This window comes from Taudactylus pleione, unplaced genomic scaffold (assembly GCF_031769625.1).
Source record: "Taudactylus pleione unplaced genomic scaffold, aTauple2 ptg000216l, whole genome shotgun sequence".
NCBI classification, from domain to species: domain Eukaryota; kingdom Metazoa; phylum Chordata; class Amphibia; order Anura; family Myobatrachidae; genus Taudactylus; species Taudactylus pleione.
Window position 1 is genome coordinate 12,291,418 of NW_028284618.1, and position 27,944 is coordinate 12,319,361.

General features: G+C 47.6%; 1 protein-coding gene across 1 annotated transcript in view; it reads left to right on the top strand.

Annotated features, from left to right (window-relative positions):
* The window catches only part of ITGA8 (integrin subunit alpha 8), a 212,997-nt gene that overhangs the window by 121,381 nt on the left and 63,672 nt on the right, over positions 1-27,944 (top strand). The window contains exons 17-22 of the mRNA XM_088478635.1: positions 1,067-1,221; positions 3,232-3,369; positions 6,838-6,905; positions 17,604-17,751; positions 19,279-19,371; positions 19,997-20,073. Coding sequence (XP_088334761.1) covers positions 1,067-1,221; positions 3,232-3,369; positions 6,838-6,905; positions 17,604-17,751; positions 19,279-19,371; positions 19,997-20,073 — 679 coding nt within the window. The remainder of the gene's footprint in view (positions 1-1,066; positions 1,222-3,231; positions 3,370-6,837; positions 6,906-17,603; positions 17,752-19,278; positions 19,372-19,996; positions 20,074-27,944) is intronic.

Here is a 27,944-nt window from a genome sequence, read left to right on the forward strand (position 1 = left end):
AGGCAGCAGATGACGCAATTTATAGTGGTAATAGCGACATTGTGTAGCAGGGTGTGGGGCCTTGTGATGTCATGCAAACGTGGCATCACGCCCATCAGCACTCATCACCCCCACAAACTGAGCTTGGCTGGCTGCTCCCTACCCAAGGGGTGCAGTCAGGAGGTTGGCAAGCGTGGATTAAAAACAAGACGTCTACTGTGCATATTAAATATATTCCACCATAATCACAACCTTCTGTCAAGTATCAGTTTTATTCAGCTCCTGAAACTTTTACATATACAGTTGTGAGGATTATTAGTAGATCATGAATATAAGGTAAATTAAATTGTAGGTTTAGTGAGTCTCCAACAATAATGAGTGACAGCACATACTACATATAATTATTGTTTGGTGTCATTTGAGTTCTCATCTGTGAATTAGTGTTACCTAGATCATATTAGCTATTTGTGTCTCCCTAGTTTCACAGGTCTTACTAGCAAAACCTTCTCTAACACCACCCCTCAATGTATGGTTCTAGGCACTACACATTATATGTAGTCACTCGTAATAGCAATACAACTTTGTAACACTGCAGTTTCTAATAACACAATTGTACATCATGTCTGAGAGTTGTTTTAAAAGTATTGCGGGTCCCTTGGACTAGTATTAACTGGAACCTGTTAAAATTTGTGTGTCCATTGTAAATCAAGTCTTACATTTCGTACCGAAGATAGTACAATAAGTTATTATTGTCAATAACTTTGTAGCACCAGAAAACCAGGCTTGGCCCCCAAGCTTGACTTCTTTGTCTCTGAATCAGAATACAAGGTACAACGCGTTTTGGAGGAAATGTTTCAAGCTTTCTAAACAGTGGAAAAATGGACAAGTGAAAAAGTTGACCATAGCAACCAATCAGCCTCTACCTACCATTTTATAGATTGTATTTGATAAATGCTAGCTAGAAGCTGATTGGTTGCTATTGGAAACTTCTCCACTTGTGTACTACTCCTATTTTTAGAAGGCTTGAAACATCTCCTTGATGTTCCTCCTTGTAATGATGATTTACATTGGATGTGTCTACCCGCAGGTCTGAAAGCTGACCTTGAGTTGGACTGGCTGAAGCAGAGAGGCGCTGTGAAGCGGACGCTCTTTTTGGACGACGGTGACTCACACCTCACATTTGATCTGACGGTGGGGAAGGATAAGGCCACCCAATGCAGGAACTTTGTTGTTTATCTCAGAGTAAGTTCTAAGCATGGGCTGTAATAAACACCAATATTTATAGATCAAACCATGAAATACGTCAGCTAAACTAGAGCTATTGTTATAATAAACTAAATACAACACGGACGGGTCATTTCACAGCAATAAGGGTGATGAATGACAGGGGCTGGAAGGTTGGGATTCTTATGTACAGAAGAACTCACTGACAGACTGTTTTCATTTAGACCGTTTAATTACAATCCATTAGAAGCAAAGTGAGGGGTCCTCTGTGTGTGGCACATTCTGGGAATGATCTCATTAGACATATGCATCATTTATTTTATTCACAGTGTTGCTGCTAGTTATATATAGATCACTCCCTCATCCTAATATCCTGCTACATTGTATCTTTGGCACCTCACTGTGGGCACCGGTACATAAAATAGATAGCTGTTTATCATATGATAATACAATTAATCAACTATTTAATCATCATACGACCATATACATAACCAAATATCTACTTATCTTGTTACCATACCAATAGCCAAATGTCTACTTATCATAATACCATATAAATAACCACTCCTCTACTTCTCATATTACCATATCAATAACCGAATGTCTAATTACCATATCAATAACCGCTCCTCTACTTCTCATATTACCATACCAATAGCCAAATGTCTACTTATCATATTACCATATCAATAACCGAATGTCTAATTACCATATTACCATATCAATAACCGCTCCTCTACTTCTCATATTACCATATCAATAACCGAAAGTCTAATTACCATATTACCATATCAATAACCGCTCCTCTACTTCTCATATTACCATATCAATAACCACTCCTCTACTTCTCATATTACCATACCAATAGCTGAATGTCTAATTACCATATTACCATATCAATAACCGCTCCTCTACTTCTCATATTACCATACCAATAGCCAAATGTCTACTTATCATATTACCATATTAATAACCGAATGTCTAATTACCATATTACTATATCAATAACTGCTCCTCAACTTCTCATATTACCATATCAATAGCCAAATGTCTACTTACCATATCAATAATCAAATATCTAATTACCATATTACTATATCAATAACCAAATGTCTACTTACCATATCAATAACCAAATGTCTAATTACCATATCAGTAACCACACCTATACTTATCATATTACCATAAGCTCTTACGAGCAGGGCCCTCTACCCTCTTGTGCTTCTCCTTACTTTATTTTTCATCTACTTCTTACTCACCACTAGGGCACCTCACACTTGGTTGCTTATGCTCTGTTGCTTATTTGGGTGTTATGGTCACCAAGGTATCAATGTATATTATCCTTGTCCTGCATTTTATTGTACAATGTACATGACCAAAAAAATATAACTTTTTTGGTCATGTACTTTGTAAGGCGCTGCGTAACACTTAAGGCGCCATATAAACAATAATAATAATATCAGTAACCAATATATGTCTACTTACTATATTACCATATCGGTAAGCACACCTCTACCTATCATATTACCATACTCCTGAATTCATTTGGTTTGTGTCACATATTGAATTAATTTGGTTTGTGTCACATATTGTTACACTTTGTGTTATAATGTCCTATAAGAAACATCAGTAGAGCAAGGAGATGGCGCAGGGACTGCACAGCTTTTACTATTCGCCATACTACTTGTTCACGCGGCTGCCATATGCATTTCAGTGCTTCTATATCAGAGTTTCCCAAACTCGGCTCTCAAGGCACCCTATCAGTCCAAGTTTTAAGGATATCCAAGCTTGATCACATATGGTTAAACAAAATGATTAAGGTACTATTTAAATGACCTGTGCTCAAGTATGGATTCACTTAACACCTGGACTGGTAGGATACCTTGAGGGCCGAGTTTGGGAAACTCTGATATAGGGTATACGACCACTGAAATGTGTATGCCTTGGGGACCGACTTTAGGAAACACTGCCCTATATAGTTAACTTTCCTTCCTAGACTGTATTGTTGATTATTTTATTTTCCTACAGGAAGAATCTGAATTTCGAGATAAGCTCACTCCAATCACTGTGAACTTGAATTACAGTTTGGATGAATCCACCTTCTTGGATGACCAAGACCTAAAACCAATATTAAATCTCTATAAGGAAGCACGTCTGCAGGAACAGGTATGTTACATTACCTGTGCAGGTTATTATGTGTGCCTAAAAGACTCTCACTACCAAGTACAGTTTAAAGTATACACAAGCCAATAATATATTGCCAAATGGTAAAGGAAAAGAAGTTTAAAATGTGGCACTATTACTGCTTTTGCTTTGATTTTTGGTATTTTAGACATCATTGCGTGTTGCATGGACTCAGAAAATCCTATCAGACTTCATTAGACAGAACTGTCAATCTGGTTGTCACGTTATCCCATCTGCTTGTACGTGTGATTATCTGGTGACTGGAATTGATCTACACAATGGCCCTGATTCAGAGCTGCTCACTGCTGGCGACCGCTCGCAGGGCTTGTGGGCGTGTTTTTTTTTTTTTTGGTCTCCAGCCGCTCGCAAAGCTGTGGGTGACCCTGGGGTAGGGTCTAGCTGCCGCAAGGCCGAGTGGACTTCCTGCTCTAATAGAGAAGGAAGTCAACTACTGACATCAGTAGTGATGTCAGTTGGACCGCCCAACAAACGCCAGGCGTTCCTAAGGGAATTCTTTATTTGTGTAGCCACCCCCTTACCTGCCCACAAAACAGGGCGAGCTGTCAATCAACATCAACAGCCGTCCCATCTTGTTACGAGCCCTGTAGCGACTGAACTTCAGTTGCTCAGTGGGGCTTGCGCACGCCGGCCCCGGCGCATGTGCAGTGCGCAAACATCCGGCCGCTTACGAACGGCCCTGAATCAGCTCTAATATTCGATCTGCTAGAGCATTGGTTGGTCTAACTGTCCACGTGGCCAACACAAATGTTTGCAATTAATCCTGTGACTATTTAATACAGGTGGCCCTGGCAGGGATAAAGGCAAACATTATATGGAGGTTCAAAACAGGACATTGCAGATTTATTTTAGCGTAAATGCTGCCAGACTGAGTGTGACTCCAGTGGTTTATTTGTCCCCCCCAGGCAAGACAAGAAAACAGAATAGAATATAAATGATGTCATTATTCACTGCAGTCTCCTGTATAGAAAATGCAAACAGCTATCTATCTTGTTTCCCCAAAAATTTATATTAAAGACTATTCGTCATTCATCATTTATTTAGTACAATTTATTTCACCCTCAAAATGAAAGAGATCTTAGAAATCAGACGCTTTGGAACAAACTATGCGACTGGACCTGAGCCGTCTGCTGCTGCCACTGCTTTACCGTGTGTTGCCGTAGCTACATTTGCAGCTTTATGCTAATGCTAGTTTAAGCCCTTCCTTGGTGTAAAGCGTTGGTCTGAATGCACAAGGACTGAGATGACCACTTTGTACATCTTGAGACACAATAATCCTGCTTGGTGCGTCTTTATACAATACTATCGGACGCACCATCGAAACTTGCGCCAGTACCATGCTGGGCGCAGAATCTCCATCAGAGTGTGGCCTCCAATGTGAGCGATTAAGCATATGAGTTTGCAACAGTCATGCGCCACGCTCGCCACACTCCCATAACATGCCGGCCACACTCCCATAACACGCCCGCCACACTCCCATAACACGCCGGCCACACTCCCATAACACGCCCGCCACACTCCCATAACACGCCCGCCACACTCCCATAACACGCCGGCCACACTCCCATAACACGCCGGCCACATTCCCATAACACGTCCACTACACTCCCATAACACGCCGGCCACACTCCCATAACACGCCAGCCACACTCCCATAACACGCCAGCCATACTCCAATAACACACCCGCCTCACTCCCAAAACACGCCGGCCACACTCCCATAACACGTCCACTACACTCCCATAACACGCCGGCCACACTCCCATAACACGCTGGCCACCCGCTCATAACACGCTGGCCACCCGCTCATAACACACTCGCCACACTCCCATAACACGCCAGCCACGCTCCCATAACACGGCTGCCACACTCCCATAACACGCCTGCCACACTCCCATAACACGCCTGCCACACTCCCATAACACGCCGGCAACACTCCCATAACACGCCGGCAACACTCCCATAACATGCCAGCTACACTCCCATAACACCCCCGCCACACTCCCATAACACACCGGCCACACTCCCATAACACGCCGGCCACATTCCCATAACATGTCCACTACTCTCCCAGAACACGCCCGCCACACTCCCATAACACGCCGGCCACATTCCCATAACGTCCACTACACTCCCATAACACGCCGGCCACACTACCATAACACGCCGGCCACATTCCCATAACATGTCCACTACACTCCCATAACACGCCGGCCACACTACCATAACACGCCGGCCACACTCCCATAACACGTCCACTACACTCCCATAACACGCCGGCCACACTCCCATAACATGCCGGCTACACTCCCATAACACGCCCGCCACACTCCCATAACACGCCCGCCACACTCCCATAACACGCCGGCCACATTCCCATAACACGCCAGCCATATTCCAATAACACACCCGCCTCACTCCCAAAACACGCTGGCCACCCGCTCATAACACACTCGCCACACTCCCATAACACGCCCACCACACTCCCATAACACGCCCGCCACACTCCCATAACACGCCTGCCACACTCCCATAACACGCTTGCCACACTCCCATAACACGCCAGCCACACTCCCATAACACGCCTGCCACACTCCCATAACACACCCACCACATTCCCATAACATGCCTGCCACACTCCCATAACACGCCAGCCACACTGCCATAACACGTCCGCCACACTCCCATAACACGCCGGCCACACTCCCATAACACGCCGGCCACACTCCCATAACACGCCGGCCACACTCCCATAACACACTGGCCACACGCTCATAACACGCCTGCCACACTCCCATAACACGTCAGCCACACTCCCATAACACGCCCGCCACACTCCCATAACACGCCCGCCACACTCCCATAACACGCCCGCCACACTCCCATAACACGCCTGCCACACTCCCATAACACGGCCGCCACATTCCCATAACACGGCCGCCACACTCACATAACACGGCCGCCACACTCCCATAACACGCCGGCCACACTACCATAACACGCTGGCCACACTCCCAAAACACGCCTGCCACACTCCCATAACATACCCGCCACACTCCCATAACATGCCCACCATACTCAGACGAAAATACATAGAATCCGTGATAAGTTCATGGACCTCTGTGTGCCCGATCTGTGAAAACAAAATAATTATCGGGGATTTTATTCGGTGCCTGCTGAGGTTTAGCCAGCGGTAAATGACAGCAGCCAATTGAATTCTCCCCTATGTATCTGCCTCTGATAAGTCAGCTGTAGTTACTGTAAGCAGGGCTATGGCCCATGCACACAATATAATAACTGCTTCTATGATTCGGTGAAGGCTGGGATGTTCATTTATGTTTGTCGTGGGGGGGGCTGATGAAGATGCTCGTTTCCTTTTAAGAACTGCCAAAATAAAAGTAGTCACTGTCTCCATGTTTCCCCCCATCTCAGGCACACATTTTTGTGGAGTGTGGAGATGACAATATGTGCATACCTGACCTGAGACTCTCCGCGCGACCGTAAGTCTAAATAAATACACATCAGTTGATTGATTTCTAATACAACTCATGCATAGTGGAAATAAATGAGGAAAAGCTATTGTAATCTATGCAAGACCCCGAACTGTGATGTTTGTTTTAAATAGAAATTGCAGCTCTCCACGAAGTGTTAAACAATATCTGACAGATCTTTAAGTGAAATTTATTTGTTTTATTCTTTTTTTTTTTTTTTTTTAAAAGAGAGAAAACAAATGGAGCCTAAAAAGCAAAGATGGAATGTGCGCAATTTGTTCATCAGATATTCATCATTTAAGGGTTTTCTTTGCATTACACACAAAATAAACTCATATAAGTGAACCAAAAGCCCTTACAGAAACTGTAATAAATCAAATCGTACTATGGAATGAATTCATTTGTAACGTAGCGGAGGTTGTACTGTATATATTTAGCTATAATTGTGATTGTTTGTGTATGTCAGCGAAAGCATTCGCAACACAGCTCTGTCTCCACAAAGAATTTAAGGCCCTCATTCAGAGCCGTACGCTCTGAGCAGAGCGCACGCTCTGAATGAGGGCCGTCCTCCATACCTATGGAGCGTCCCCCTGGACGCTCGTATAGCTGTGGGTCACCACCCACAGCCTATACGAGCGTGCAGTTTGATGGCCGCGATGGTCATGACCATCGCGACCATCGAAACTGCGAGCCGGAGCCTGCGGTTGAGGTTTTCAACCGCAAGGCCCGGAGTGATTTTGGCTCTATCAGAGCCAAAATCACTTCCACTGACATCACTAGTGATGTCAGTGGGCCGGCTTCTGACGGTAGGCGTTCCCTTGGGAACGCCCCCCGTCAGGGAGGCACGCCCCCGGCACGCCCACCAAAGGGGGCGTGCTGTCAATCAACATCGACAGCACGCCCCCTTTGATCGACACAACGAGCGAAGGTAAGTCCTTCACTTGTCGCGTCTGGCGCATGCGCACGACGGAGCTCCCTCCGTCGTGCGCATGCTGAGTGCAGACCATCGACCCTCTTGCGAGCGGACAGCCGCTAGCGAGTGGGTCTGAATCAGGGCCTAAGTTCATGCGTAGTTAATTAGGAAGTCTTAATTCACACTAAATATTATCATTTAGACTACAAATGATCACTCTCTATTACCGGTTATTTACTCCATACACTAGGATTATTGGGTTATTCAACTATAGTCATTACAAGAGGCACAAACTATATGGGAGACTTACAGTCTGGGCTGCTGTGTGACTGAATACATGTCTGCAATCATGCCATTTCCTGACTTAGATAAACATTTGAATACAAAGAGATGTATCTATTTAGAGGACCAAAAAGTTTGGCGCATTTAAGTCATTATTAAGTTGCCGTCCACTGTAATCCGCCCACAGAACACCGAAATAAACATATTTAATTGGCTTCATGTTTCTGTAAAGGAAATGATTAAGAATGAGCACCAGGAACACTTTAATAACCGTTTTCATTTGAACTTTTTTTTTTTTCTCTCTATCTTTAGCTATAAAGCAGATGGGCACAGTCTGTGGTTGGTTGTGGGACTACAAACCCCAGAATGCCCTTTATAACAGCTGCTACTGATTACATGGCATTTGTGCATATTCTGTCATGTTATGAAATAGATTACAGATGTGTCCTCATACAGCGAGGCTTCAGTAGCACCAAACAGTCTTATTTGCATAAATAAAACAACTGGAAACAACAAAACTACTCTTCTAGATGACACTGATCAATTTGATGTGCGACATTTGTACATCTGTGTGCGGATGAGGCAGAATCTGTATATGACCTGCTACGATGCAGCGTCCGCGGCTTTTTCTCACGCCAAGTTCCATTGCGCTACATCTGCGACTTCGTATGTGTTTAAAACTAACTCTGGGTACACACTAAGGGGTCTATTTACTAAGCAGTGTTAGGAGACAAAGTGAAAGGAGATAAGGTACCAGCCAATCAGCTCCCAACTGCCATGTCACAGGCTGTGCTTGTGTCTCCTAACACTGCTTAGTGAATAGACCCCTAAATGGCTTGCGTATCCAGCGATGCGACCAGCGACCCCCCCCCCCACCCCAAGCCGGGCCGAAATATATCAGACGGCCTGGTACCCACTAGACCAGGGGTTCTCAAACTCGGTCCTCAGGACCACCAAGCAGCTGTACAGGTGTAGTCATTACTCACTGACACATTTTGAAAGATCCACAAGTGGAGATAATTACATTACATGTGATTATGTGAGGAGACCTGGAAAAAAAGAGGACAGAGTTTGAGAACCTGTGCACTAGACGATCCGGTGCCCGACCTCCCGATATGTCAGCCCATGCCGCATCCTGCTGCATGGGGTCGTCAGCTGCATCGACAGATTGGCGTGCATGTAGGGCCTGCCATGACGATGCAGCTGATGATCCCACAGAAGCGCGCACCGCACGACATAGCGCATACACACTTAACGATTTTAACGATTTGACGTTCCGATCCATCTGAATCTGGCAAATCATTTTAAAAAATCACTAAGTGTGTACGCACCTTAAGGGGGAGACGTCAAACCTTGGAGAGAGATAAAGTCGAGTACCAACGAATCAGCTTCTAACTGTCATGTTACAGGCTGTGTTTGAAAAATGACAGGAGCTGATTGGTTGGTACTTTATCTCTCTGCACTTTAGCTATCTCCAAGATTTGATACATCTCCCCCTCATTCCTGCATGGTTAAACTCGCAGCCTGCATCTCTAGTACAGTGTGAGTGGTGTTTTGGGCATCTTACACCGTATGGCCTATAGGCGTTAGGTGTATGAGGGCATCTTTTTTTTTCAATAAATGATATGAAATACTATTTTATACAGTATATAATCTCTTCTTGATGAGTATAAAAAGGCAAATGACAGAGTGGTGGTATGTTTATATCACGCATGGATCATTGGACTGCAGTAACTGTAGTCCTCTCCGTTTGTGGTAGTAGTCAGAGGCGTCACTAGGGTTGGTGTCACCCGGTGCTGTAACTGATGGTGTCACCCCCCCAAAAAAAAAAATCATGAACAAGGTGCGCAGCTCTGCACTCTCTCTCCCCCTACCAGTCCAGTACTCAGCACTGCAGTTCTTCTACCAGAATGCCAGGTGGCACCAGGCGGGCGTGATGACGTTCTGGGTAGAGAGAACTAGCTGGACCAAAATACTGCTGGCGCCAGTCCGTCCTCACCGCCCCCGCAGCAGGGGTGGTAGCGGGGAGCGGACTGGTGGGCAGGGGCGGGGATAGATTGGGATGAAAAACCAGCCCGGGAAGTTTATGGAAACAGCCCCAATGAGGTTAGGGTCTGTGAAGAGGGGTGGGAGCACTCCTCCTTTAGGCCAATGCTGCTACAATGCCCGTCCCAGCTGTAATGTACAAGGCCTGAGATGCCCACTTTCAGTGCCTACAGATGCTGCAATCTTGCTTTGTGCATCTTTAGATGTCACTATCGGTCCACCATTGAAACTTTTACCAGCCCTATGCTACCAGCAGATCATCCGAGTATAGCCTCCAGTATAAGCAATTTCACTCTCTCTACACAACCACTTTCAGCAACACGGCCATACTAAGTTACATCTGCGTCTAATTAACCAACCCAGGGTTGCCTACCTTTAATATTCTCTTCCCGGGAGAAGCCCGGGTAAGAGAAGCAGCAGGGGGGCGAAGGGGGCGGGGCTTGACGATTTGCGTCATTAAGCCCCGCCCCTCGCGGTAAAATTGCCACAATTGGGCACAATTTACATAGGGAGCGGGGCCAAATGATGTGATTCATGCAGAATCACAGCTTAAGCCCCTCCTCCTTCACGGAGACCCGCTATTGCCGCGGGTACTCTCCTAATTCTGCCCACTTCACTAGGAAGAGGGCAGAATGCGGGAGAAATGCCTACCCTTCCGGGGGTGTGGGGGGTTACCCGAAAAATCGGGAGCCTCCCGCGAAAACCGGGAGGGTAGGCATGTATGAACCAACCTCCTGTAACCACCTACGAAGGCCTAACACATTTCTAATACACTACACTACTTGGTGCGTGCGTCTGCATCTGTACTGCAACTCTGTACAAACACCATCGGGACTCCCGCATGCACGGTGCAACGCAGTCTCATGCTCAGAAGAAAAACGACACAAGAATGAAAAAACTTGGCCCCCACAGAAATAAAAACAAACATATTGGCCCCACAGGAAAAAAACATTGGTCCCTATGAAAAAAAAAAAACACAACAGCCACCACAGGGAAAAACACACATTAGCCTATACAGGAAAAAAATGGATTCTGTGATTGCCCCCGCAGGAAAAAATAAAACAAACATTGATTCCCACCCAGTCTTCTAGAGAAGCCTAAGTGACTTCATGCTCGGCTGCCACCAATAGCTGCGGAGCTAATTTCAGGAGACGAGCCTCCAGCCGCTCCAGAAGGTCCAGGCCAGTGAGTTTCTCACTATCTCCCTCCAAAGAGTCCAGACCAGACCAGTGGATTGGAACTTAGGGAGCAATTCAGACCTGCTCGCTAGGCTGCATTCTATCGCAGCCGGCCGATTGTTGCAAACTGCGCATGCGTAAAAGATGCAGTGCGCGAACCAGTCACTGCGATTGGGAGACGATCACTCTCAAGCACATAGCCAGCCCGCTAGTTTGAGTGACAGAACGGGCCGTTTGTGGGTGGTGACAAGGGACGGACAAGGGAAACGGTGGTGCGGATGTGCGAACGCAGGCGTGTCGGTGCGTTTTAACACCATTTAAAGATGTGCATAATTAATACGCAGTGTCAGCATACACGTCATACGAGAGAAATAAAGTCAGCGGTGCTCGCAGTGCTTGCGGTACGCTAAGGTCTACCTCAAAGCACTGAGTGCAGGTCCGATGTCACCCGATGGTACCAATGTTTTCATACACTTCCTGGAGATGATGTGCACAAGTGGATGTCTTTACTCCAGGTTGGTGGGCATCTAACTTCACCCGGCGATCGCACGTTAAGACATAGGAGGCGTCCTAATGGCCGTGCGATTGTGGCATTTGGATACTTTCTTTCCTTCCTGCGTGCGAACGGGGCTGAATCATGCCCTTAGTCCCGCTCCCTCTCTCACTCACCTGAGCACCTTATCACTGTCCTCTGCCCTCTACACCTCTGCCCATTACCACCATTCTCAGCCCATCACCTTCCTCAGCCCCTCATCACCATCTGCAGCGCCTCTTCACCTTCCTCAGGCCTCATCACCTTCCCCAGCCCGTCTTTCAGCCTCACCATTTCTCAGCCTTTGTCTTCAGCTTTAAACCTACCTCCTTGACACTAATAGCTGCAGTGTCAAGAAATTTAATTTTATCAGGGGCGTATCTATAATGGGTGAAGGGTGTGCGGTGCACATTGGCCCCTGCACCCATATAATTTTAACATATCTCTTGGGAGTCCCAAGTCAGCGTTATCAGCACTATAATCGCCTGGGAAATGGCCACTGCTGGCATATTCCCAGCGTATTGTGTATGCACAGTAGACTCTGCGTACAGACTAGTGCCCAGAGTCTACTGCTGTGGTGCTGCGCGCACAATAGGCTCAGCGCTGCCGACCGCCAGAAAGAGAGCCTAACCCTAACCCTCCCTCCCCCTAGCCTAACCCTAACCCTCCCGGGGGGGTGCCTAACCCTAAGCACCCCCCGGGAGCCCTAAACCTAACCCTCCCCCCCCCGCTGCTGTCCGCTCGCGGCGCCCGGCATCCCTACGATCGGGATGCCGGGCGCCGGTCTCCCGGCGCCGGGGACATGCGGGTGTCTACATCTAGACGCCTGGCATCCCTACGATCGGGATGCCGGGCGCCGGTCTCCCGGCGTCGAGGACATGCGGGCGTCTACATCTAGACGCCCGGCATTTCACCCTTGCCGGGAAATGACAGTCGGGAAGCTGGCTGCCGGTATTTAGGCAGTCGGCTTCACGATTGCCTCCCCTATAGGAAGCAGACGCCTCCTGACAGCATGAGCGATCCGGGTGCAGTGTCTGTAGACGCTGCCTCGGATCCCCATTGCGACTATCGGTCTCGATGGCGGCAGCACCTGCCAGACTAAGTAAGCTCCAGCTACATACATACATACATACATACATGATACAAACGCACACATATACACATAAACACATATATAGGTGGCAGGCATTACACTGACCTGGTTATGCATGATGTTTTTCAGCTGGTGACAGATGCCTTCTCTCCTGTGCAAGGCAGCTCAGCCTCTGCGTTCCACCCCAGCCTCATAATTTCTGTGTCCAGGGCCAGCTGTGTCATCCCAGTTGCAGAGGAAGGCGGGGGAAGCTTAAGATGACCCAGAGTCCCGAGCTTCTGGTCACGTGGGTGACACACAACTATGTCAACCCAGGCCAGGTTGCTTAAGCAAGACCTGGGGGCGGAGCTTTGGGTGCATTGGGCGGAGCTTCTGCACATGGGGCGGAGCTTTGGGAGCATGGTGGCGGAGGTTTGACCTGCACAGAGAGGACCAGCGACGTTGCTGCTCCTCCTGGCTGGCTGCATACAGGCTTGAGGTGGAGCTGTCAGTGATGACTGACAGCTCCGCAAAGGATTAAGGTAGGAGCTGCTGCGGTTGGGCATGCGCAGCAGCTCCCCACGTCGGCCATTTTCATTTAAACTTTAGTGCCTGCCTGTAACGCTGCCCGATCCGATCGGAGCTGAGCTCCGATCGTGACAGCCAGGCTGGAGCAAGTAAGTGAAGGGCAGCCACATCTCCCCTTGCATGAGAGTGGTGGTAGTAGCGGCGGAGGTGGGTGCGGGAGTGTGGCGGCGGCGGGGGGTGCAGGCATCAGTGTGCAAGTTTTGGTGTCACCCCCTTGGAGGGTGACACCCAGTGCGGCCCGCACCCTCCGCACCCCCTAGTGACGCCACTGGTAGTAGTGCTAGACCTTACTTACAATTACTGACCCTCAGCTTGTGAATCCATTAACTAGCTATTACAAACTTATCTTATTTCTTGTGTAACTCTTGCTGTTGTCCGGAAGGCATACAGATATGTCCTCATACAGTATTGCTGTAGTCACAAGTCACGCTAAACAGCCCCTCCCGGCGCGCCAGTTCCCATGCGTCTCTGCTTGCGTTCAGCGTCTCTATTGCATCTTTTTGCCCGATGCAGTAGCCATGTTTTTTTCCATGGGACCTGGCAGCTCACTCTCGCCAGGCATCTTGCACCGCATGGCATACTGAGGCTAGGTGTACAAGGACACATCCTATTCTTTATATGTTTTGTTTGGCCACCTTTGGCTTTAAGTTCATATCCAATGATCAGGCGAATACTTACAGGGTAATTCCAACCAAATAGTACAGATTAATCAGCACCACCCTCCCCACAGCTAGCCGAACTATAGGGCTCGTAGGCCTAGGACACCCACAGTTCAGTAGAAGTCATCTCCTCCAGCTGAAGTTTTACTGCTCTGACTACTCCCCATAGTGACACCCAGGGAGCTGCGGCCTAAGCCAGTTTTTCCAGGGGCTTCAGTATTGCTTGCATCCTGTGAGGTGTGACACCATACACCAATACAAGCCAACACCAATACAAGGTCGCAAGCAGACACCTCCCTCTGTAGGTTCTGGCGGCCCACAATGTATATCATTCAGGACCCTTACATTTGTCCCTAGTGAGGGATTGTTGATTTTAAACATATTATTTGGCTGGAATTATGACCTTATTTCAATTCCTATCGGCCTCTGTTCCTCTTTTTCCCGAATGCCAGTGGCTGCAGGGGCGCCGAGAGGTACTGATTACCAGGCCAGTTGCTGAAGGGGTCAAATGTCCCCCTTTGCAGGCCGCTGCGCCTTGTCTTTTGGTTTCCAAGGGGTGACACACCTCCCGGATTTGCCCAGCCCCACCCCCAGTACCCAAACCCTGTTGATCTTCAATCAGGCCGCTGGTGACTCGGTAGCCGGAGACTGGCATAAACATAGAGCGTCTTCTCAAGGAGAACGCGCTGCTGATGTGCAATGCTGAAAATAGTTTTGTAATTCTCATCCTGAACTGATCATGTGGTGAAATGATAGGAAGCCCCTCAACACCGACTTCAAAGCACTTTGTCCCCTGACATGCCCCTGCACATTCCTGCCAAGGATCTGATCCTGCTTTGAAATCCTGCCATGTGTCTTCCCCTAGTGTTAGGAGTCACAGAAACAGCTTCGCGACACATAAGGGCATGAGAATTTACCATATGGAGTCTACAAATATTTACTTTCATCTGTTTTCTTGCTCAGACACTTTAAAAGGTGCAGAAAGATCAGAATCCAGGGATGTTAATGAATTAACTAATTGAATGATTGAACCATTAAAATCAATTCTATTCTAATACAATTTGGAAACTGAAAAGAAACAGATTCTATTCGACAGGAAATATATTTTCTCTTATGTTTAAATTGCACGTTTTAGCGACTAAATGGCGCAATTTAGTCATGTATTTAATTTTTTTGCTATGTTATGGTGCTTTTTCCTTCCTTACCCCTCTTCCCATTAACCAATCTCCGTAAAGCTCTATAGCCCCAAATTATGTAACACCCCCCATCAATTCCTAATTGCAATTGTGATAGATATTGGCAGGCATACATCAGATAGAAGAATTTGCGGTGAGATGAATAAATAGGACTTAGCCGACCACCCCAGCAATTTGCTAACCTATACCTGTTCCTCTGTAGCCTTTACAAAAATATGGGCATCAAGTTATTCACGTAAAAATTAAATTCGGCACTACCTATGTGCTTAGTGGTGCCACTTCTAAGGCTGGCAGAGAGGGCACCAGAGCCGGATTAAGATCACATTGGGCCCTCTACTGACGGCCCACTTCCATCCTTCTGTTTGCCCTAGGAAAGGACTGAACCAGAAATTATTGTGCTTCCAATGTTGATTCTAAAAAGGGGTTGGTTACGGGATGCCGGCACTCGGGATCCCGACGGTCAAAATCCCGACGCCAGCAACCCAACAGGGTTAGGGTACCGACACCAGTAGGTATCCTAACCATTCTCCTCTCCCTAACTCTAACCCTCCCTCCCCAGGGAATCGGTATGTCATACTGCCGCACATAAGCCCGGCGGATGTAATACCGACGCCGGAAAGGCAGAAGACTGAAGATCTAGACAGGATAAGCATTTTAACTATCCCTAACCCTCCCCCCCAACCCTAACCCTCATTTAGGGGTGCCTAACCCACTCCCCCACCCTAGTGCCTAACCCTAACCTCCCCCCAGGGGTGCCTAACCTAGCCCTCCCGGGGGAGTACCTAGCCCTAACCTATCCCCAGGGGTGTCTAATACTAACCCCCCCTTCCCCTAGCCTAATCCTTCCAGGGAGGTGTGCCTAACCCTCCCCCCCGCAGCTGTCCGATCCCAACGCCCGGCTTACCTTCATTCGGTATGCCAGGAGTCAGGATTTCGGCGGGTGGATAATGATAGGCATCGGGATTTCGACTCCTATCATTAGTCCCATGTCCCATGTCGGAATTTCTCAGTCGGGAAGCTGGCGGTCGGCATTTCGACCGCCGGCTTCCTGACCGCATACCCCTCCCCGGTTCCTTAACCTAACCTCCCCGCACCCTAAACCTAACTGGGTATTGACACCGGTAGGTATCTTAACCCTTCTCCTATCCCTAACCATAACCTTCCCTCCCCGGTGCCTAAACCTAACCTCCCCCTCCCCACACCCTAAACCTAACCCTCCCCCCCTATTGCCTAACCTACCCCTGAGTGCCTAACCTTAACCCCTCTACTTACCTTTTGTGATGTCGGTCGGTCGGGATGCCGGTGCCAGGATTCTGAAAGGTGTTGGGATTCCGGCGCCAGTATTCTAAGCACCGGCATCCCACTTGCCGGGATTATGACCGCATCCCCCAAATAAGATAATGTATATGTATGTGCGTGTATATGTGTCCATATGTGTGTGTGTGTATGTGTATATATATATATATATATATATATATATATATGTGACTGGTTGAAGTGACTGGTGTGTTTTTGTATATAACCATGTATAATCATGCAACCTCCTTGTGCGTGTATATAGTAAAGCGCAACAGTGTTCAATTGTGTATTGTTTCATATAGCACCAATAAATAAAATTAAAAAAATATAAATATAGCAATTCAAATACACAAGTGTGATAAATAAATAAGATCAGATGTCAACATATAATAAACATTTTTTTAAATAATTTATTATACAATAGACAAAGAGTTGATGTCGACACAAAACAAAATATAAAATGATCACAGTAAGGTTCAGTTAGCCTCTATTGGGTAATCACTTAATCTGTATATAGATGTACAAAGAATGCACAAAGTGCAGGGTGCTGTGCAGAAAAAACGCATACAGTTATCATATATTGTCAAAATATAACTGTAAGGTAACCAATCTCCTTAGTAAGCAGCAATCAATAATCACAAATTTATAGAACAATAAGACTAAACGCAGAAAAAGGTAATATTTTAAAAAGGTTTAAAAGCAATAAGTCTTGCTAAAAGTCAATGCTTGTCTGAATAAGGTGCAAGTAGTTCATGATGCAAGAGGAGCAGCATCTCCAACGCGTTTCATCCACCTAGGACTTCATCAATATATTTATATTTGATCCATTAAATACAATACAATGAGCTATAAACAGAAGATGGGATTTCAGTACAATATAGTGTTACTTGTATGCATTACATCTTATTTTTAATTTCTTCATTCTCATTTCAAATTTTCTAGAGACAAGAAGCAGATAATTATAGGAGAAGAGAACCATATCCTGTTCATCATCAATGCAAGGAATGAGGGTGAAGGGGCTTATGAAGCCGAGCTTCATGTTAACATACCAGCGGAGGCAGATTACATTGGCATTGAGCGCAACATGGAGGTAACTGCAACAGCACTTTGAGGTAGTGACCCCAGAGCATGACATCACTGGCAGGCCCTAGAGAATGACATCATGCGCAGCCCCAGAGGTTGAAAGATTGACAGCTGGAACCTCTCTCTGCCGGGCAGGGCCCTGAATAACACAGGGCAGACATCTGGCATTGAAGGACACTTCATTTAAACATCATATCCTATCTTTTCAAGTTCATAGCCAGCTATATCCGGTGAGCTAGGAAAACATAGGATATTATCGTTTACAGAGTGGATATATTTGGGGTGTGTGATGTGACCCACACCTATCATATGTTTTCATTATTTGCATAACAATCCTGTACAGGGGAAAAGCATCTAAAAATAGTTACAGGGAATTATATTAAAAATACTAAAAAAAAAAAACCCAGTCCATATATTTATTATATGCTGTAAATACAACTATGCTCATGTGAATGTTATAGGATGTTACTGCCTGCCATCTTGTACAGGAGGATCAGGGACATAGTGCCTGATTCAGACCCGGAAGCAAAGCCGCGATCGCTCGCTATGGGCGATTGTCGCCCGTCTGTGTGTGTGGCAAAATACGCATACACGAACCAGTCACTGCGTCCGGGAATCGTGCGCTCATTGTACACAGACTGGATGCTACTTTGAGTGACAGTGCCATTTGTGGGTGGTAACAGGGGAAAGTGCTTGTGAACGGGGGAGTGGTGCTGAGAACGCAGGCGTGTCTGGGCGTCAAAACTGCATTTAATGGGCGTCCATAATTAGCATGGAAGTGTCATTGTACACGTCATTTTGGTTGTATTTCAGCCTGTAGTGATCGCAGTGCTTGCAGCGGGGTAGACTACCTCAAGTTCTGCGTGCAGCTGCGGTGGCTCTCGATGTTACTGATTAATCACACACTTCCTGGAGATGACGTGTGCTAAGAAAGAAAAGTGGGCGTCATTACACCAGCGTGCGCTCACTTTGCCGTCACTCTCTAAGTCATAGAGGGCGTCCTTAAGCCAGACAGTGTGATCGCAGAATTTGCATACCCGGCCCCTGACGGCTGCGAGAGAGCGTAGCATAGCATCCGAGTCTAGATCACCCCCATAATTTATTCAAGGAATTATGTTTTTAACAAGCCTATTATTTAAATAGGTCATTTATGAAGCGATGTAGACACAATAAAGTAAGAAAAAACACTGGTTGCCCACATCAGACATCATCCTGCCTGCTTGTGTGGAAATGAGCTTCCGGAATTACGTGCAAGGCATCAAAGATGGCTGCCGGTGCAATTGTACAAATGGCTGTCACTAGAACTAATGGAAGAATTTTTTTGAAAATGGGAGCTCTGGAAACGTGCTGCAAATCATAGAAACCAATCAGAATTTTAACTGTCATTGTTATACTTCAGTTTAGAATAGAGACATAATAAGGGTAGTGCAATATATCATTAGCGCTTGGAAATTATCATCCTTTGCAAATGTGTAGGTCTCAGAAAATATAGTAAAACTTTCTTTTATTTACTTTCTGTTATTTGTTTTTGTAGGACCTTCGACAGCTGAATTGTGAATATAAAATGGTAAATGACTCTCGAATGGTTGTGTGCGACCTCGGAAATCCCATGGTTGCCGGAACTAATGTAAGTAAAATGAAAGTCACAAACGATTTGGGGGTTATAAATATTGATATATTTTTTAAAGAAAATATTTAACTTTTTGCTTACATAGGGGGGGGGGGGGGGCAGCCATTTTGTGAGCTGCAGAGGAAACTGATGAGTCTGGTGGAGATGTAGGTCCTGCTTGCAAAGTGGCGATTTGTGTAGCTCAGGTGCGTCATTGTGGCCCAACTCCACCAACTTTGTGGGAGAGGTGGAACCTCTTCTACCAAGGGTCTGTAAGTACTCCCCAAAATTTGGTAGTGGGATAATAATCCATGTACCAGTAAAACAAAGTGGCTCATGCCTCAGTGATGTCACTAGTTCCTAGTGTATCGACAATCTCAATATTGGTACTACCCGCAAAATGGTTGCCCACCTCCCATGTGTGGATTCACTTTCACATTTTCTATGTGTTTATAGAATATACTTTTTTCAGTTATATTAAAATAAACATGCTCTTTTTAAGTAATAATCTAGTTTATTAAACACACACAACACTGTGGTCTATAGTATTTTAGTACTATGATATATCTGACTTCAGAGGACGTCCAGTTATGCTACTTACCCTGTGAAAATCCTGACCTTACAGGTTTCTGGTCTGTTTTAGCTCTCGCTCGGTCTGCGATTTGTCTGCCAGAGGTTAGAAAATGTAAACAGCATCAAATTTGACCTTTATGTGAAAAGGTAAGTCCTTCTGTATGAATCCATGTGACTATCCAGACTTTTCTTGCAAAGTACTTAGTGCTTACACAAAGCTCTTGTCTTAAAGTGCTCTGTCGTCTACACACAGTCGAGGCAGCCATTTGTGGGCTGAGCGAAATGTTTGCAAAAATGCTGCCTATCAATTAATTAGGGACAGCAATAAGGTACAAGACACAAATGACCTTATATCCTGGTGATGTCTCTAGTTCCTGGTGCTCCGTCATTGGTAATGCTTCATGCCCAAGGCTGAGTGATATCCCTAGTAGACTGCTTTCTTATGATGATTCAGAACACAAAATGGCTGCTTCTCCAGTTTTTAGCAATGTGTGAACCTTAATCCAAGTAGGCTGTATTTTGTCATAGCCAGTGATGATGTGGGCACAGCTGGTATGGCAAGCTACCCGCAGTCCTCTTATTTAGGTTTTATTTCTGTATAGACTGTCACCCAGTGGTTGAGGTGTTAATAATTTAATCCTGGCTTTATAAAAAAAAAACACCTCAGTTCTGTGACTAGATTTATTTTCATGGATTGTCCATCGCCAAAAATATTCTTCATGACCACAGAGAAGACATGTGATTATAGAATGCCAATTTAAAACAAAACAAGTTACCTGCATGAGCATATCTACATATAATTTACCATCACTGATACGTGATGGAACTCTTTTACAATGAGTGATGTCACGCAAGTGACATCATTGCTCCTCAGATATATAAATATATATTTTACTGGCATCTGTGCTCACCATATATACGGATATTAAATACAGAAGTTTTCACAGGTATCCGTGTCACCGTTTTTATACCCACAAGTGTTTGCTACATGCATTTTTAATCCTAGTAAAACTATTGCTTCTAGTTTCAACATACCCACTATCACTATCGCTTGCATTGCAGCAGCATTTAATTTCTATGCCAGATCTCGGAAGTTCTATTTTTTTGCATTTGCCGATGATTAACAAATTGGGGAAAACTAGAATACTAGTAAAAATGTTAATAAAAAAAAGGCATATTTGCTAATAAAAAATGCCAACACAGCACCAGTGGGTTTATGTTCTATATGATTTTCATACCTGACACAAAAAACCTCCCCCAAAAAAACATGTGACCTTTAAACCCAATTGTTCGAAGCGGAAAACGACTTTTCAGAAAGTTTAAGAAATATCAAGATAACATGAAGGGAAATCTTATGGAAGTGCAATTAGGAAGGAAGTGGTGACACAAATACATTATTATCACAACAACCTTGAAGTGGCACGTCATTACATGAGCCATGTTTTTTCAGTGAGAAAGAATCATCCATCTCCCCCAGAAAATGTGCAGGTTATTAGGCTGACTACGTGAACGCACCTTCATATTGGCAGTGGGGTCAGGAGAGCAGATACATTTTTAGCACGTGGTCAGGGAGAGAGCAATTATTCTCCTGCGAATGTCTTCTTCTGTCAGGAGTGGGAGATTTATGAGGGTGATCTCTACTCCCACCAGTGTCAGAGACGTCCTTACTGGAGGGAAGGAGGAGGGGGACATGTCTTTCTGATTCCTTCCTGGCAAAAAATAATCATTTACTCTAGTGCAATAGATCTACAGGAGTTGCATATAGAGCATATAGACCATCTGAAGTGTACAGGAGATACATATAGAGCATGGAGCTTATAGGAGATGTGTACAGAGCATGTGTATCTTATAAGAAATATGTATAGAGCATGTGTAGATTATAGGAGATGTGTATAGAGCATGTGTAGATTATAGGAGATGTGTGTAGAGCATGTGTAGATTATAGGATATGTGTGTAGAGCATGTGTAGGAGATGTGTATAGAGCATGTGTGGATTATAGGAGATGTGTATAGAGCATGTGTAGATTATAGGAGATGTGTGTAGAGCATGTGTAGATTATAGAGATGTGTATAGAGCATGTGTGGATTATAGGAGATGTGTATAGAGCATGTGTGGATTATAGGAGATGTGTAGTATACGGAGTTTATAGGAGATGCATATAGAGAATTTAGACCATATGGAGCATACAGGAGGTGCATATAGAGCATGGATCTTATAGGAGATGTGTATAGAGCATGTGTAGTTTATCGGAGATGTGTATAGAGCATGTGTAGATTATAGGAGATGTGTATAGAGCATGTGTAGATTATAGGAGATGTGTATAGAGCATGTGTACGTTTTCGGAGATGTGTATAGAGCATGTGTAGATTATAGGAGATGTGTGTAGAGCATGTGTAGATTATAGGAGATGTGTGTAGAGCATGTGTATCTTTTCTACTTCAGGGTCCATAGGGTATCCACAGGATACCTTGGGGTATAGGTGTGACGTCAGTCGCAGGGCACCAAAGAGTTAAGCTTTCAGCCTCCCAGGATGCACTAGGTCCCCCTCCTATACCCCGCCCCCGGGCCAAGGCACCTCAGTTTAGTTTGGTGCCCGGCCGGAGTCGGGTGCACCTGTTGGAGTGGGGGCTAGAAGAGCCCCTGAAGCTTTTTCTTCATGCAGCTGTGGCTGCACATCTGGATGAACAGCATGGACAGTCAGTCCTGACATCCATGCTGTCTTCCCTACACCCCGCCGGTACCAGAACGCCGGTACTGATCCGGGGATGCTGGTGGGCGTCTGGGGTCACAGCTAGCGGTGACCCCAGATGCTCCGGACCATGGCCGGATTCAAGGGGGACAGAGGTAAGCAGCGGGGTCCCGCGGTGGGTCCCCGCTGATCACATGGTCCTAAGTCCCCAGGCAAGGGGCTCCCTGGGGACTGGCTGCAGCGTGGAGCCAGGCGACCAACCTGCGCTTCCACTACCCCCTGGGACAGCGGACCGCAGCAGAGCGGTAGCGCTGCGGCGTCCCAGGGGTTAAATGCATGCCAGGGGAGCGCGCCTTCCCTGTCTCACAGCCGGCGCCTCCCCCGCTGCACACAGCCCTCTCTGCACTGTGCTGACTGGTCCTGTGTCAGCGCTCCTCCCCCAGGCCAGCTTCTCTCTGCTCCTCGGCGGCCATCTTCTCTGCAACGCATGGTGAACGCTGCTGGAAGTCTGGAAGGAAGCATCGTGGTCTGGGTCCCCCCGCATACCTCTCCTCCGCTGTGGCTCAGGTCTGTGTATGCAGCGCTGTGTCCTACCAGGCCCTGTGTCTGTGTAGTTGAGTGATCAGCGCTGTTAGTGCAGGAATTGTTATTTCTCTGCATTGTATGTGACTGTGCTAGCGCTGCCTGTAACTTTTCTTCTCTAAACTGTCAGCTTTATTACTGTCCCTGTTCTTTCTGCTAAAGCCCTTGCGGTGCGGTGCTGCAGGGTGGTCTCTCGCCTATTTAATACTTAATTGGTGAGAGAGGTCACATACGTGGTGCCATCATGTCTGAAAGTGATTTTCCCCTCCGGCTACAGTGTACCACGTGCAAAGTACCGTTAGCGGAGGGGGAGGGTAGCGTGGAGGGCCTTTGCCGGCAGTGTTTGTCCATGGCGCGGCCTATTACGGTTACAGCACTGGTACAGGAGCCGCCCTGGGCTTGTTTCGCTCAGGCGTTAACAGCTTTAGTGGGCCAGTTAGCTCCGCAGCCCGCGTTTACTCCGATGGGTTTGTCCCAGCAGTCTGTGGTGTCGTCACCCATGCAGGGGTTCCCACGACAATTGGTGGTACCCCACAGTCTCCCTATTTCCCCGCTCCCGGGTTCTCAGGAGCCAGCGTGGGTTAACTCCCTGACGAGTTCTGTACAGCACTTGTCGGATGTGTTGCAAGGGGAGTCTGTGATGCGGCCTCATAAAAGGCCGGTGGCGTCTCTGTCCGCTCCTTATGAGGATGACGAAGGGACGTCTGATGATGGGGAGATTCTGGATCCTTACGATCAGGAACCTCTCCATACTAAGGACGCTGATGCTAAGTCCAAAGTATATATTCCTGGACTTATTCGGGCGGTCCGCACAGCCTTGGTGATTGAGGACGAAGTTCCCCCAGCGGCTAAATCTAAGTATGCCTTTTTCAAAGATGTGAAGGGCGATGCCACAGTCTTTCCTCTTTCGGGTCAGTTGGTGGACCATTTAGAGGAGGCGTGGAAACAACCTGGCAAAAGATACCAGCCGCAGAGACGCCTGGCGGTGGCTTATCCGTTCGCGGATAATTATTTTGCTAAGTGTGAATCCCCTCCACAGGTGGATTCTCACGTGACCCGTCTTGTCTGTAGTGCCACATTGCCGATGCCATCCATGTCCTCCCTTAAGGATGCTACGGACCGCAAGGTAGAAATCTGCCTGAAGTCCGCTTATTCCCTTGCAGGGGGGGCAGCACGGCCGGCTATGGCCATTTGCTGGGTTGCCAGAGCGATGGAGCGCTGGGCGGATTCATTAGAGGCTTCTTTTGAATCCGACTGTCCGGCCGAACAGGCGGAGTTGATTGGCAATCTCCGTGATTCGGCCACCTACATCAACGAGGCGGCTCTAGACATTATTACTCTGGTGTCTAGAATTTCTTCAGCAGCGGTAGCTGCTCGTCGCACCTTGTGGCTGCGATCCTGGAAGGCGGACGCAGATCCAAGAAAGGTCTGGAAGCGTTGCCGTTTACCGGAGAAGTTCTCTTCGGTCCGGATCTGGATAAGATTGTGGCCACGCTGGCGGCAGCCAAATCTGCTTGTCTCCCGTCGGCCGCTGCTCCTTCTGGTTCTGGACCATCGTCCTTTCGGTCATCTAGGGCCCAGGGCAGGCCCAAACCACAGTCGTTTCCTCGACAGGCTGGCCCTAAGAAATCGGTCAAGCCCCGGAAACAGGCATGGAGTACCAGACGTCCGGCCCCCAAGCCAGATGACAAGCCAGCGGCCTGACGGTCCGGGTCTCCCCTTGGGGGATCCCAGGGTGGGAGGCCGCCTGCTGCAGTTCTCCCGGTGTTGGTCGTTCACTACGACAGACACTTGGGTTCTGGAGGTGGTCTCTCACGGGTACGCCCTCTCCTTCCGGCACAGACCCCCGGCTCGATTCTTCACCACGGGTCTACCATCAGACAAAGGCTACAGAGCTGCGGAAGGTATTGCACACTATGCTCCAGGCTGGAGTTATAGTGCCTGTTCCATTCTCCCAGAGGGGCCAGGGTTTCTATTCAAATCTATTTTTGGTACAGAAACCCAATGGGTCATATCATCCGATTCTCAACCTCAAAGCACTCAACAAGTCTTTGCGGGTCCCGAAGTTTCGGATGGAGACCCTACGGTCCATCATTCTGGCGCTGGAACCTGGGGACTACATGGTGTCATTGGACATACAGGACGCTATGGCGGTCATGGCGGCTTCTCTGCGGCTGCAAGGAGTCCGCATGTTGCCGTATTTGGACGACCTGTTATTGGTGGCAGGATCTCCAGAGCTCCTGTTACACCACTTGGACCTGACCATTGCACTGCTGCAACGGCACGGCTGGCTAATCAACTGGCAGAAGTCCATTCTAATCCCGTCTCGGAGGATTCTGCATCTTGGAGCCTTATTGGACTTGGGACAGCAAAGGATCTTCGTGACGGAGGACAAGATCTCTGCTTTACAGTCAAGGGTGCGCAGTTGTCTGCACAGCCGCCGGGTGTCCTTACACTCGGCGATGAGGTTACTGGGCTCCATGGTGTCGGTGTTCAACATGGTGGAATACGCCCAGTTCACTCCAGACCTCTGCAGCACCTGATCCTGTCCAAGTGGAACGGGCTGCCTCAGTCTCTGAAGTTCCAGACGATTGTGCTCTCCCTGGAGGTTCGCCTGTCCCTTGCGTGGTGGTTAAAGACGACCCACCTCAACAAGGGACGTCCGTTCTGGATTCCAAATTGGGTCCTGTTGACAACGGACGCCAGTCTTCGGGGCTGGGGAGCAGTTTCGGGTCCACACTTGTTCCAGGGCAGGTGGACGCCGACAGAAGCGGAGCTTCCAATAAATATCTTGGAACTCTGTGCGGTCTTCAATGCTCTCCTGCAGGCACAGCGGTTTCTCCAGGGTCACCCGGTGCAGGTCCAGTCGGACAATGCTACCACCGTGGCCTACATAAACAGGCAAGGAGGAACTCGCAGTCGGGCGGCTCTCGTAGAGGTCTCTCGGATCCTGGTTTGGGCGGAGCGCAATCTTCCGGCCATATCAGCGGTCTTCATCCCGGGAGTGCTAAATTGGGAGGCGGACTTTCTAAGTCGCCAGGACGTTCATCCAGGGGAATGGTCCCTGCACCCGGACGTTTTTCAACTACTGGTGGACAGGTGGGGTCTTCCAGAAATCGACCTCATGGCGTCCCGGCACAACAACAAGTTGCCGGTGTACGGGTCTCGCACAAGAGACGAAGGGTGTCTCTGGTGGATGCTCTGTCCGTCCGGTGGACGTTCAGGTTCGCATACCTGTTCCCTCCGGTCTCCCTTCTTCCACGGGTAATCCGGAAATTCAAACAGGAAGGAGGGACGCTCCTGTTGATAGCTCCCGCGTGGCCCAGACGGCACTGGTTCTCAGACCTTCAGGGTCTGTCCGTGGACAGTCCTCTGCGGTTGCCGCTACGACCGGACCTTCTGTCTCAGGGTCCTTGTCTTCACCCGGACCTGACTCGGCTGTCTTTGGCGGCGTGGCTGTTGAGACGGCCATGCTGAGGTCCTGGGGGTTTTCCAGCTCTGTGGTGCGTACCATGTTACGAGCTCGGAAACCGTCTTCCGCGAGGATATACCATCGCGTGTGGCATACGTTCTTCCAGTGGTGTCGACCGAGAGGTTATGCACCGCGGGAGTTTCGTCTGTCTCGGATTCTCGCCTTCCTGCAAGCGGGACTAGATCATGGGCTTCGCCTTGCTTCTTTGAAGGTACAAGTTTCGGCCCTATCTGTCTTGTTTCACCGTAGGATTGCTACAATCCCGGATGTGCGCACCTTTATGCAAGGTGTTCTCCGTATTCAGCCGCCCTTTGTTCCACCTGTGGCGCCTTGGGATTTGGCTGTGGTCCTGAGGGCTCTCCAAGGACCGCCGTTTGAACCACTGGGCTCAGTGGATATTAAATGGCTAACAGCTAAGACTGTTTTCCTTCTGGCCGTTGCTTCAGCCAGACGTGTTTCTGAGTTAGGGGCTCTTTCTTGTAGACCCCCTTTCTTGGTTTTTCATGGGAACAGGGCAGTGCTCCGCACTCGGCCCGAGTTTCTTCCCAAAGTTGTTTCCCAGTTTCATGTTAACGAGGAAATAGTTGTTCCGGCCTTTAACTCACCGGGTCTTTCCGTGGGTGAGGCCTCTTTGGATGTTGTGCGGGCCTTAAGGACTTATGTTGACCGCACTTCTTTGTTTAGGAAGTCGGACGCTTTGTTGTCCTCTATGGCTTCCATAAAAAGGGTTGGCCTGCTTCAAAGCAAACTTTGGCAGCCTGGGTCCGTATGGCTATTTCTGAAGCTTATCTTCATGAAGGCCTACCGGTCCCTCCTTCTCTGAAGGCTCATTCCACTAGGTCTGTGGGTCCTTCGTGGGCAGCTCGACGTGGTGCCTCGGCAGTTCAGATCTGCAAGGCTGCTACGTGGTCCTCTGTCCATACCTTCGTGAGGTATTACAGGTTTGACACCTTCGCCTCTCAGGATGCTTCCTTCGGGCGGCGGATTCTCCTTTCTGCACAGGAGCGTCCCCACCCTTAAAGGATACTGCTTTGGGACATCCCCAAGGTATCCTGTGGATACCCTATGGACCCTGAAGTAGAAAATATGAGATATGGTAAGAACTTACCCTTGTTATCTCTATTTCTACGAAGTCCATAGGGTTCCACAGGACTCCCGCCCTGTCGCACCTGTGCTGCAGATGGGCTTTGCTCTGATCACTGGTTTTCCATCTCCCTCTGGTGAGAATGTGATTCTTGTATGTGTCCAGATCTTTGTTCTCTCTCTCTTCCTTC